The following is a 13,063-nucleotide window of genomic DNA, read 5'->3' as shown; positions in this document are numbered from 1 at the left end:
CGCGTGCTGCCAGTAGGCAGGGCCGCCTGCATCAGTGCCCTTGCCGTTTTCTGGCTCCGTGTCAGTACAATATTATTTAAGAATAAATTAAAGTGTACTTTTTAAATTACTTTGCCATCTGCAAATTTATGAAAGTAACAACGCACACTGTTTCCGTACCTGTCCAGAGCTGGGTGTGGGACGGAGTGGCAGGTGTTTTGCTGAGTCAGCGCCCCTCAGACGATGGTGCACTAGGGAGGGAGCCGCCTGTGTCGTTTAATGGGTTGACCGGCACTGGGATGAATTAACACAGTATGGTGGAAAACGCGAAAAAGTGTGTTTCTTACCTGATTAACTAATGTAACACCTTCTTGCAGCTAGGTAAACTAATTAGCATAAGATGGCATTTAGGACAGTTTGAAATTACTCTCCTATACATTTACTGCCATAATTACCCAGTTAAGTACTGGCACTATACTGGTAACGATAACCAAGGATCACAAAAGTAATGCAGGTGTCCTGGAAAAATAGCTATTCAAGATTCTGCAGTTTACTCGTGGTTTCTACTAATAAGTTCACATTTACCGTTTATGGTAGTATAAAAGTGCTAATGTGTTATTGTTACAGTTGATAAAAAATTATATGTTTCTTGCATACAGCTCTTTCATTCAGCAATGGTAAGGAGCCAGGCAGAGATCGACTAAAATGACCTTGAGTGTCCGTCTTTGTAATTAAGAAGCCCTCAGTCACGGACATCCATCTTAATTGAAGCCACACAGCTCTGTAATGGTGACAGGTTCTTTTATCAGGGTGATATTGCTCTGCTACCTGAGAGCTGTCAGCAGGAGGCACATGACACAGTGCTACTGAGGCTGACTGCACATTTCCACAAGCCTGCATCCTCCACTGCAGAACTGTAATACTGGCAGGTTTACACGTTACATGCATGAACTGTATATGTGCATATTTCTACGTATATAATGTCTGTGTGATCCTGTGTTTTAACAACACATCCCACAAAAATGTTTTTGTACCTAAAAATACAGATTGGCCTTTATAATATACATTAGTTGTTGGAGTCTGGCCGTAGTGTAAAATACAATATAAACATACCAGTAAATAATAGTACATCCCAGCGGTGTATTGTACAAATGTGCTTAAATGTTTGTTTGTGCTATTAAAGGGTACGGTAGAAGTGTGTATACCTGCAGTAATGTCTGAGCAAACAGTGGTGCTTGGCTTGGCATCCCAAGGTGGTGATGAGATTGTGGGCAGTTATAATCAATCAAGGTTCAGCAGCAGGTGGTGCAGTGGTTAGCGCAGTAGTTAGCACTGCTGCCACACAGCAAGAAGGGCCTGGGTTTGGTTCCTGGGTTGGGTGCAGGACCTTTCTGTGTGGAGTCCACACGCTCTCCTTGTGTTCGAGTGGGTTTCCTCCCACAGTCCAAAAGTCTGCACGGTAGGTTAATTGGTGGATCTAAGTTGGCCCTGTGAGTGTTTGTGCCCTGCAGTGTGTTGGCAACTGCCCGGGGCTTGTTCCTGCCTGTGCCTGTTGTTCCCGGGATGGGCTCTGGTCCCCCCCCCGCAATCCCAATTGGGATTAAGCAGTGATGGATGGATGGTTCAGCAGCAGACATATTAACTTTTAGGTAACCCAAAGCACTTGAAGGGAGCCGCTCAGGTGTAAGTAAGTAAATCGATGCTCTCATTGGAATTTATTAAAATAACAGAAGAAAAAAGTATAGGAAATGACTTTCCCGATTTTGAGCATGCTGCAATTAGGCAACAGTTGGCTCGGCTTCTCCCTTCTGCAGGGCTTCATGTGGCTCTGAAAGCCATCCTCTCCAAAGGGACCGAAGAACCCCTTCGTCCCGGTCCAGTGGACCAGCACCAGCACCAGCAGGGCAAGCAGCAGAAGGAGGACCAGCGAATTCCAGCCTCATGCCAGGACATGGAACCATTTGGCCCTTTCTGAGCACTCCTGGGCTGCCTTAGGTCCTGCACCGGAGCAGAGAGGAAGCTGCCTAACACGGATTCTAACTTACAGAACCAGCTGCAGCATATGGATTAGCCATCTTCAATGTTCAGCTAGGCCATAAGTAAAACCAAACATCCCACAAAATATTACTTTGAATGTTATCCTGGCACAATGTTTTTGGATACAGGCAACGTTATGACTCTCTAATCATCAGTGAAATGGTCTCAGTCACCAAGACTGTTTACACAACCGGTCAGTTCCTGTATTTCCAAACAGTTGTTTTGTTTCTAATTAGTAGACTGGCCCAAGTTTTTATGTGGCTAAAACAGTGACACCCTGCAATCCTGACCAGGATTAGCAGTTAGAAAACTAATGACTGGACAGATGGATAAAATGGTACCATTACAAAAACAGAGCACGCAGTTTTGTAGAAATCTCTGCTCCAGTGAACGTTAGACCCTTTAGCTGATGAATCATAGTCTACTCATATAAAACTTTACTTTTATTTGTGATGGTTACTAGTGGTTAAATGACTTACTTTGTACAGTTTGCCATTACAACACTTTCCAAAGACTTGTAAAGCATAAATCTGATATGTTTGCAAATTAAATACTGGAGTGATCAAAATCTAATGCATGACCACTGACTTAAATTACAGCTCATGCCGTACAAGAAATGCCAGTCCCCAGTGGGGAGGCTTTGATGATGGACAGGAGTCCTTGACCCACCTTGACTGAGTAGATTAGTGCCAGAAATCCCAGAGAGCAGAAGTTCATGTAAAGAAGGCTACCCAGAGAGTAGACCAGGAAGTCACTGGTTGCATCACTGCAGAAGTTCACGTAAAGAAGGCTACCCAGAGAGCAAACCAGGAAGTCACTGGGTGCGTCACTGCAGAAGTTCACGTGAAGAAGGATACCCAGAAAACTGGTACGCCTCATGCTGATGATGTCGGCTCTATGGCCACTTGCTGCCGGTCAGATTATCCATGGTACTGCCAGATAGTACCTGCATCCTTCCTCTCTGCACTGGTCTCAGTTCTCCTCAAAGCATCACTGTTATCATTCCAATCTGCTGCTGCCAATGACTGGAATTCATCACAGAAATCTTTAAAGCTAGATACATTTATGTCAGTCATGACCTTCAAATGCTTACTTATGGACATTTTAATGACACTTGTAAATGTTCTAATTCTGTTTAATCGTTCCGTTATGGGTTTAATTTTATTTATTTTTATTTATTTGTTTGTTTGTTATTTCCATTTTCATTTTGTGCTACAAGTGCTTTCTGGGACTTGCCAGGCTGTCATTGTAAATAAGAAAATGTTCTTAATGCTTTGCCTGGTAAAATAAAGGTTAATGAATGAATGAATTACATTTTGCTAAGTTATCTGTGGTGTCTATGATCACTTGACATTTTATATCCTGGAAGTACTGTTTTATCTATTTTATATATTTTCATAACTATTAGGAGGATTTTCTTCAGAGAAAATGAATATGTAAGTTGGTGATATTGTCAATTTAAGGTAACGTGAAACAGCAGTTCCATAGTCAGAATGTCATCTGGAAATGTTCTGCAGTTACTGAAGCAGTAAAGCACAAGAGCCCCCTAGTGGTGAAAAAGGGTATCTGCATGATCTACATGGTCTATATCAGGGGTGCCCAACTCCAGTCCTGGAGAACCGGAGCTCTGTGTAGTTTAGTTCTTTCCCTGTTCCACCATAAATGATTCAGCTCAAGAGCTGTGTGGTAATTAGCACAAGGAGTTGAATCAGATGTGTTAAATGAGGGGAAACCCAAAAATGTGCAGGGCTCTGGCCCTCCAGGCCTGGAGTTGGGCACCCCTGGTCTATATGAACCTGACTGAATTTTACACAATTCATAACATTTTACGGTAGGCAACAGCTCTCCTGCATATATCCATCAATCTACCAGCAGATAGAGTGTGCTAAAGAGAGAGACAGTCAGTGTTTTCTCAATATATTTTTTTTCCTACAGAGGTCCTAGTGGAGGTAATTTATCTTAGGTAGTGCTTTCAGCAGATTTGTCTGATAATTTTTTGACCTTAGCTCGAGTTAGAACTATTTCCCAGATTCCCTTGAGCAGAATTATTTTTGGCGATCAGCTCAGGTAGCTAACAGTCGGACATTTAGCTTGAGAGTCAAAGAAGTTTGTGCTGCAGCTGAGGAGCCAGTGGAGCATGACCTGCAGGAGTCCTCTATCCTGCCCTATAGGAGTCCTCTGTCCTGCCCTATAGGAGTCCTCTGTCCTGACCTATAGGAGTCCTCTGTCCTGTCCTGCAGGAGTCCTCTGTCCTGTCCTGCAGGAGTCCTCTGTCCTGCCCTATAGGAGTCCTCTGTCCTGTCCTGCAGGAGTCCTCTGTCCTGCCCTATAGGAGTCCTCTGTCCTGCAGGAGTCCTCCGTGCTGTTAAGGAGCTTCAGTTTCTCCAGTTTTTTTTCCCCCAAGGGGAGCAGTGGGGGTGTAGTGGGTCCATTAATGATGGCATATATGTTAGTTACTGAGATGGAAAGAAGTGCCATTCAAAATACTCAAGCTTGTTTATTCAACTGGTCATTTGGTAATTTTCCCACATACAGTATCAAAGTCAACCTGCCAAAAAATATACTCAAAACACTGAGGATTATGTAGGAGTGAAGCTTCTTTGGAAATCACACAGCATCAGTCACTGTTCTCACAACACTGCCAGATGTAAATATATTGAAATCACTGATATCAATAAGTTCTATCATGGATTTCATGCAGGTCCACACCTCCACGTTACCACAAACATATTTTGCAAAAAAATAGGCTAAACAGTTCCTAGCGTTAAATTATCTAACACCATTTATACGAGGCCTCGTCTATTACAGACACTATAGAAATGACCTTTTAAAAGACTGACATCAAAAGCTGAATCAGGAAGCAAAAAAGGAGCGTGCAAAATCAGAGCGCAGCTGAACATCTAAGGGGTGGAAGGAGACTCTCAACCGCAGCAACATGAATCTTTGATGTGTTCAGCCGGTACTGCACAAGTGATGAGGACTATATCTAAAAAGAGATGCAAGTAATGAGCTCACAGGTGCTTTTTCTGCTGCTGCTGTGCATTTTGGACCGCCCTGACCACATGATTCAGCGAGTCTGTGGTAGAAAAGGCTAGGTACTGACAGCAGAGCCAGTCCTCCAAGCTCACCCCGCCAGCAGTGTCCAGGGAGCGCTCTGCGAACTTGATCATCATTAGTGTCTGTTTTAGGTCCAGCCAGCTCTGCATGATGGCCTCCCTGCTGGCTGGGTCCGGGTTGGCGGCCAGCGCCTGGAAGAGATCCTCCCGAGGGCCCCAAAGCAGGCACTGGAGGTACGCCCGGGCCTCTGCTATCTCCATGCGCTGCGAGGGATTGGCGCGGAGGAGCATGAAGGCTAGCGGCTGTAGGCCTTTTGAGTAGAGAGAGCGGGCGGGGAGCGGGGGCAGGTCAGCAGGGCTGTACTCCATCTCCTTGAGCTCGGGGACCTTCTCGAAGGGATTGGGTAGGTGGAGCATCTCGTAGATCAGGATCCCTGCCTGAAACTCGTCGCATTTCCTGTACTGGGTGCCTGCGAGGATCTCTGGGGCAAAGCGGGACCTGTCCCCCATCATGTCGGGCTCCGCCAGCTGGTTCATCACCTTGGCCTGAGTGAAGTTGCTAATGAGGAGTTGGGCGGGGCAGGTGGAGGCGGAGGCTGGTTCTTCGTCTCCGCCGCCCTGCCCCACACCATCCCGGCCCCGGGGCTGACACGTAACCAGCAGCAGGTTCTCCAGCTTCAGGTTGCAGTGGGTGACCTGATGCATCTTAGCATGCTCCAGGCCTTGGCACATCTGGAGCAGCAGCAAGCACACCTGACGCTCATACAGCTCCGGGTTCTGCCCGTGTCGTCCCACCCCCTCCCGCACAAAGTCTGCTGCCGTTTGGAAGGGGACCTCAGGGGTGATGATCACCATTCTGCTGTGGAGGCTGCCCACCATCCTGCTGTCCTGAGGCTGTCCCTGGGTGTGCCCGTTCCAACCTGGCACAAAAAGATGGGTTAGGAAATCCATCTCCTCCTTCCTTGCCCCCGCCTCACCCGGAACTGCACCCACCTCCATCCTTGCCCTCTTCCTCCTGCCCAGGTAGCAGGCGAGGGGGCAGATTGGCCAGGAGGTGACCGCAGTCCTGCTGGATGTTGAAGTGCGGCGCCATGCCCTGCCTGATGGCCACGCTGTGGAGGTGCTGCCGCTGGCCGTCTTTCCCTCTGCTCCTGCACACCTAGAAACACAGAGAGCAGAGCCGTTAAGACCTGAGCTGCTAATGCCAGGCATAGGGTAGCATAGTGCTTAGAGCTTAGAGGTGAAGCACTTGGAGATCAGAAGTCACACTTTAGGATTGCAATTCTTTATCAAAATATCTTTTCCTTTATGGTGATACTGTATAACTGGACTGTTCAAAACAATGTAGGTTTTTAATATAATCTCAAAGTTACACATACGTTAAGTGTGGAATGATTGTCTTTTCCTAAAACTGAAATTCCTACTGTATAGACATACTGTACAGCAGTGGTGACCCTGGAATTTTTGCGCAAAAGCTCAGGGAATTGGGCAGGAACACCAGAACAGGAATGCCAGAACAGGAATGCCAGTTCATCACAGGATGAATTGCAAAGATTTGGTCAAAAAATGGTTAAAATGTAAAAAGCAACTACGTTTAAGCATAATAAACACTTGTTGTAGGATTGTGCTGTTCAGAAATATATATAACACAAACCATTTCAGGGGGAGAGTATGTGGAGTGACGGCCGGCTGATTGGTTGGATGTCGTTCAGACAGACCTTGATTGCGTAGGTGACTTGCGGCTCCTTGGCGCAGGTGGCGGTGTAGTAGAATGCATCTGCGGACTCGCAGCAGGGCTTGCTGCCAGTGAGCCTGAAGTCAGTCCAGCTGTCCATGGCAAAGTGCAGGCGCTCACTGGGTCTGCCCATAAAGCGCTCCTCACATCTGCCGGCCAGTTTACGCAGCATGTCCCTGTGCAGCCGGCGGATCCGGGAGCTCATCTCCTCCCAGTTCTCCATGCCCTTGAAAAGTGGCTGCGTCTGGGGCCTGGCTACAGGCTCCCTCACTGCTCGCCGACCCGAGGTCAGCAGGGACTCTGTGCTGCGGGCACCCCTCCTGTTCCCCTCAAAGGAGGGGATGGCAGAGGAAATCAGGCAGGATAGGCTGTTTGCTGGCCGCCCCTTCACTAGGTTTGACAGCTCCGAGGTATACTGGAATTCCTGCTCCAGAGGCTGTGACTCAAAGGAGTCATGGCTGTTCGCGTCCCAGGTGGAGTACAGGGGGTTTACGACACTCAGGTTGGCTTCACCTTGCCGGCTTGTAGTACTGGGCAGTTTCAGTGAACCTTGATCCTTCTCTGCAAGACCTATCATGGTGACAACTGGGGTCTTCTTGGGCAGAAGAGGTGGTGCAAAACTGGAGCTGCTGTCTGAACTCATTGGGTCAACAGGACCTAAGATCCTCTCTGAAGGATTGTTGTTTCGGGGCTTCTTCTCTGGGGTCATGTTGACCCTGAAAAGTCCTGCAAAACAGCAGCTCACTATTCAGGAAAGCATCTCCCCAAAGCATACAGCTGTCTAAGGGGAAATACAATATGAATATTGTTTTTTACCAGCCCCTCCTATAAAGATCCATCCATTTTCCATAGCCACTGTCCATATCTGGGGCGTGGTGAGCCAAACACTCAAAGTGAACACACTCCTCACTGAGCCACATGCTACCCCCTAATATAGACACCTCATTTACTATTGTTTATGCATCACTAGGCGTCTTGTGGGTTTGCAATATTGGACCGGTCAAGATCCGCTAGTAAACAAATACAATGTGTATTGAAAGAAGTACTTTTCTACAAAATCAACTGAAATTCAGGTCTTTTTAATTGAAACGGTAATTAACAAACCCTAGCTCATAGTGCCCGCCCCCCGACATGGATTAGGTGGTCACCCTAATACACATGAATAACAAGGGCTAACAAGGAGCAGGTGTGGGCTATTACAAACAAGAGGCTAGGGGCAACGAGGAGCAGGTGTGGGCTATTACAAACAGGAGACTAGGGACAACGAGGAGCAGGTGTGGGCTATTACAAACAGGAGACTAGGGACAATGCAGAGCACGTGTGGGCTATTACAAACAGGGGACTAGGGACAACGAGTAGCAGATGTGGGCTATTACAAACAGGAGACTAGGGACAACGAGGAGCAGGTGTGGGCTATTACAAACAGGATACTAGGGACAAAGAAGAGCAGGTGTGGGCTATTACAAACAGGAGACTAGGGACAACGAGGAGCAGGTGTGGGCTATTACAAACAGGAGACTAGGGACAATGAAGAGCAGGTGTGGGCTATTACAAACAGGAGACTAGGGACGAGGAGCAGGTGTGGGCTATTACAAACAGGAGACTAGGGACAATGAAGAGCACGTGTGGGCTATTACAAACAGGGGACTAGGGACAACGAGTAGCAGATGTGGGCTATTACAAACAGGAGACTAGGGACAACGAGGAGCAGGTGTGGGCTATTACAAACAGGATACTAGGGACAAAGAAGAGCAGGTGTGGGCTATTACAAACAGGGGACTAGGGACAACGAGTAGCAGATGTGGGCTATTACAAACAGGAGACTAGGGACAACGAGGAGCAGGTGTGGGCTATTACAAACAGGATACTAGGGACAAAGAAGAGCAGGTGTGGGCTATTACAAACAGGAGACTAGGGACAACGAGGAGCAGGTGTGGGCTATTACAAACAGGAGACTAGGGACAATGAAGAGCAGGTGTGGGCTATTACAAACAGGAGACTAGGGACGAGGAGCAGGTGTGGGCTATTACAAACAGGAGACTAGGGACAATGAAGAGCACGTGTGGGCTATTACAAACAGGGGACTAGGGACAACGAGTAGCAGATGTGGGCTATTACAAACAGGAGACTAGGGACAACGAGGAGCAGGTGTGGGCTATTACAAACAGGATACTAGGGACAAAGAAGAGCAGGTGTGGGCTATTACAAACAGGAGACTAGGGACAATGAGGAGCAGGTGTGGGCTATTACAAACAGGAGACTAGGGACAAAGAAGAGCAGGTGTGGGCAATTACAAACAGGAGACTAGGGACAACAAGGAGCAGGTGTGGGCCATCACAAACAGGAGACTAGGGACAACGAGAAGCAGGTGTGGGCCATCACAAACAGGAGACTAGGGACAACGAGGAGCAGGTGTGGGCCATCACAAACAGGAGACTAGGGACAACGAGGAGCAGGTGTGGGCCATCACAAACAGGAGACGGGACAACGAGGAGCAGGTGTGGGCCATCACAAACAGGAGACCAGGGACAACGAGGAGCAGGTGTGGGCCATCACAAACAGGAGACTAGGGACAACGAGGAGCAGGTGTGGGCCATCACAAACAGGAGACTAGGGACAACGAGGAGCAGGTGTGGGCCATCACAAACAGGAGACTAGGGACAACGAGGAGCAGGTGTGGGCCATTACAAACAGGAGACTAGGGACAACGAGGAGCAGGTGTGGGCTATCACAAACAGGAGACTAGGGACAACGAGGAGCAGGTGTGGGCTATCACAAACAGGAGACTAGGGACAACGAGGAGCAGGTGTGGGCTACCACAAACAGGAGACTAGGGACAACGAGGAGCAGGTGTGGGCTATCACAAACAGGAGACTAGGGACAATGAGGAGCAGGTGTGGGCTATCACAAACAGGAGGCTAGGGACAACGAGGAGCAGGTGTGGGCTACCACAAACAGGAGACTATACAATATTAATATATAATATAATATAATATAATATAATCCATCCATTGTCCAACCCGCTTATCCTACTGGGTCGCAGGGGGTCCAGAGCCTATCCCGGAAGCAACGTGCACGAGGCAGGGAACAACCCTGGATGGGGGGCCAGCCCATCACAGGGCAATAAAATATAATATAATATAATATAATTCTACTTGTGTCGGTCAAGTGAATTCACAAAGATGAAAATAAAATATCAATAGTCTCATGGTGTATGGATGAACTCACTGGATGTTCTTCTCTTAATTAGGGTCTGTTCAAAGTAATTTATTGTATTTTATTATATTATTCAAATGATTGAATTATGAATACAATAACAAGCAACCAGGCAGCTTTTTAACAATATAACAGAAATCTGCATATTAGGACAAACTCACAAAAGCAGAATTTGTTAATCATTTAGCCTTGATGCTGTTTATTCACAGATGGGAGCCTGCATGTCCCAGAGGAACTTCTGGCTATTCAGAAGGTTAATTTTTTGGTATAGAGCTGGCTCCCATCTGATTAGATCTGAAAAACTGAATTTAATTTCAATATGTATCCAGTATGATGTTCAACTTGTATGTAATATTTCTTTACTTTACATACTTTACATTATACATACTATACATTACTATACATATCATATATAATATATCAAATATAATGTGATATTATTGTATGTAGTATTGTATTATTATATTATATTAAATTATAATACTACATAGTTATAAATTATAAGGTATTATGCATATATATTATGCTTATAGAAGTGGTTGTTATGTCTGGTGGTTGTCAGGATCTCTCTGTCAGAACTGTCATGTACTTCTATTGCCAGCAGATGTCGCTGGCCATCCCATATGGTCGTGATGATTGCCAGCCTAGTGTCTCAATTACTCAAACCTGTCTCCCATTTGAAGCTCATTATCTTTGTATATATGTGCCTGCCCGTGCCCTGTTACCCTGTCAATCATTGTTAGTGCTGTGTGTTCATCCCCACTTGTGGTTCGCTATTGTTAAAGTTCTGTGTCACAGTTTTACCCAAGCTCTCCCTGTGTCTTGGCCAGATTTGGCACTGATGATCTTCAGACAAAGCCTCACAAAAGTTACCAGACAGATTTTTCATTTTTAAAGCCATTCATCCATTACAGCCTATAAAATGCAGCAGTGAAAATGCCAAGCATGAAGGGGGCTAATATCTTGGCCAATCTTTGGTCAGTTGACATGAAATTTGCTTTGAGTGCATAAAAACATACCCTTGATAAAATGACATGAAGTTGTTTCCATGGCAACTATGCCCTGGTAGTTTGCTTGGCCCTATTGTTGTTGTTTGCAATTATGTCATTGTATTGACCATAAACTATAATAATACAATACTAAATAAACCACATTTAATCAAAATGAGTTCAAAATTTAAGTGATTTAAGCCAATTAAGTGAACAATCTGTTTTGTAGAGAAATTTGCATCTCTCAATAGACATTGCATTTGTTTGCACCAATATAGCGGACCTGCAGATACATCATCAAATCTCAAACGCGGCATCCGTCTTTCCATATCTTTGCTCTTACCTAGGTTGGTGTAGGTGGGGCTGCTAGCGTTGGATGCAGGGCACAGGGACTGGATGGCTACCTCATTGGACACTGCCAGGTTTTTGTTAATGACTGATCGCTGGTTGCCAGATCTACTGGCAGACTCCTCCCACGAGGGCTGTTGTATGTTTTCAAAAGGAGCACGGACTGTCTCCTTCAGCCCCCCCTCCTTCTTCACCTGGCTGCATGTGTGAATGAGGTCATTGTACAAAAAGAAAGGAAGTGAGGTTTGCAGCTTGGTTTCAACATGTTTTTGCTAATTATCATTAACTTGCCAACTCTGGTCAGCTGGCAAGAGTGAGATTTTCAGTTCAAGACAAGTCTGCACACACATGCACTCACAATGACATGCATGTAACAGTTTTTTACCTTGTAAGTGTAGGGTTTGCAAACTGGCCCAGTGACATCTATATTTTTGTGCCGTACTTGTCATTGAAACTTCATAAACCCACATTCTATCAGATTAGACCTCCTCCCCAGATGCATTTTTAGAGGTCGCTCCTCTAACAGTGCTCATCAAAATTGATAGATCTTCTTAAATAAATGTGATGAGTGCAGTTCTTTTATTGATTAGTCGACTGATCAATGTCTTTCTCTGCAAATAATAAGTAATGAGCCTTTTTTAAGTACCAATAAATGACCCTTCAGAGTTTGCTTCATGACACAGAATCCCTAAGATACTTATTCAATTTTTCTGGAGGCATTAAGCACCACACTGTGTTTTAAAAAACAGATGAAGGCTAACAGATTGTCCTTTGTGTACTTTTGTGTAAAACCTTCAGCAACATTAAAAATATTAAAAAGCTTTATTGAGCTGACTGAATTATGAAAATATATTGCTTTAAAAATGATGTTTGGAAGTATATTACTTGTATGTTACTCACTTGATTTTTACCTTTTGACAGTGCTCTACAGTGCTTTTAACAGCTTTAAATTTGCAATTAACCTACCACTTTTGAATCACAGGTTTGCCAGATTTTTTAATGTAAAACTGTTATATTTTTGATTATGCATCTTGATTTATGTGAGAAAGATCAAAACACACCTTTGAACCTCAACTCAGTTTTCTAACTCAAAAAATACTTTGCGAAACTGGAGAGAAGCATGAACTGAGCTGGACATATGACCAGAATGTCATATTCATTCTCATAATTATTCCCATAACAAAAGGCTTAGTATTATTTTGAACATGTATAATGTGCAAATTAAGAAAGAAACAGAACCAAAAGCAAAATAACGAAAAGCCCTAAAATCACCATGAACTGCACCATCCAGCCATACCATTTACTTGCCCAACAAATAACATTTCATTGTCAAGATTTAACTTGCTCAAAGCTGTGTTAGCATGCCTGACACAGAAAGTACACTGTGCAGTGCAGAGAGACGCCTCCCCACTATGCAAACACGACAGACTCGGGGCAGGAAGGGCAGGTCTGGCCAAAGTTTGCGAGCTTACCCGCTGTAATGGCTTACACAACTCCCCATTAAAGCTTCGGTGTGGAAACGGTGCCTCAGTCAAAACTGCATTTCAAGGAGATTTTCCAGCAGAATCAAGGTGTAGAAGTTCGTCCCTCTCTCTCTCGTTTAATCTCCAGGCTTGTCGGGCGCTTTCAGATCCCTCACCTTTCTGACGCACTGTATGCGAGTGTCTGTATGCACTGCCCCGAACAACCTAAGCATTCTCCCA

At 45.4% G+C, this 13,063-nt stretch overlaps 1 protein-coding gene across 1 annotated transcript; it reads right to left on the bottom strand.

The window, feature by feature from the left end:
- Nucleotides 1-4,488: 4,488 nt before the first annotated feature.
- On the bottom strand, nucleotides 4,489-13,047 carry LOC111840136 (inactive tyrosine-protein kinase PEAK1-like). The gene is made up of 5 exons (XM_023804661.2): nucleotides 12,833-13,047; nucleotides 11,356-11,558; nucleotides 6,791-7,533; nucleotides 6,066-6,231; nucleotides 4,489-5,992 (listed from the first exon to the last, which is right to left on the bottom strand). Exons 1-5 carry the CDS (start codon nucleotides 12,859-12,861, stop codon nucleotides 5,028-5,030), a joined length of 2,106 nt encoding a protein of 701 aa, XP_023660429.1. The 5' UTR covers nucleotides 12,862-13,047; the 3' UTR covers nucleotides 4,489-5,027.
- Nucleotides 13,048-13,063: the final 16 nt, after the last annotated feature.

This window comes from Paramormyrops kingsleyae, chromosome 11, assembly GCF_048594095.1.
Source record: "Paramormyrops kingsleyae isolate MSU_618 chromosome 11, PKINGS_0.4, whole genome shotgun sequence".
NCBI lineage: Eukaryota > Metazoa > Chordata > Actinopteri > Osteoglossiformes > Mormyridae > Paramormyrops > Paramormyrops kingsleyae.
The sequence above is the reverse complement of the archived record's forward strand: the minus strand, read 5'-3'. Positions and strand labels throughout refer to the sequence as shown.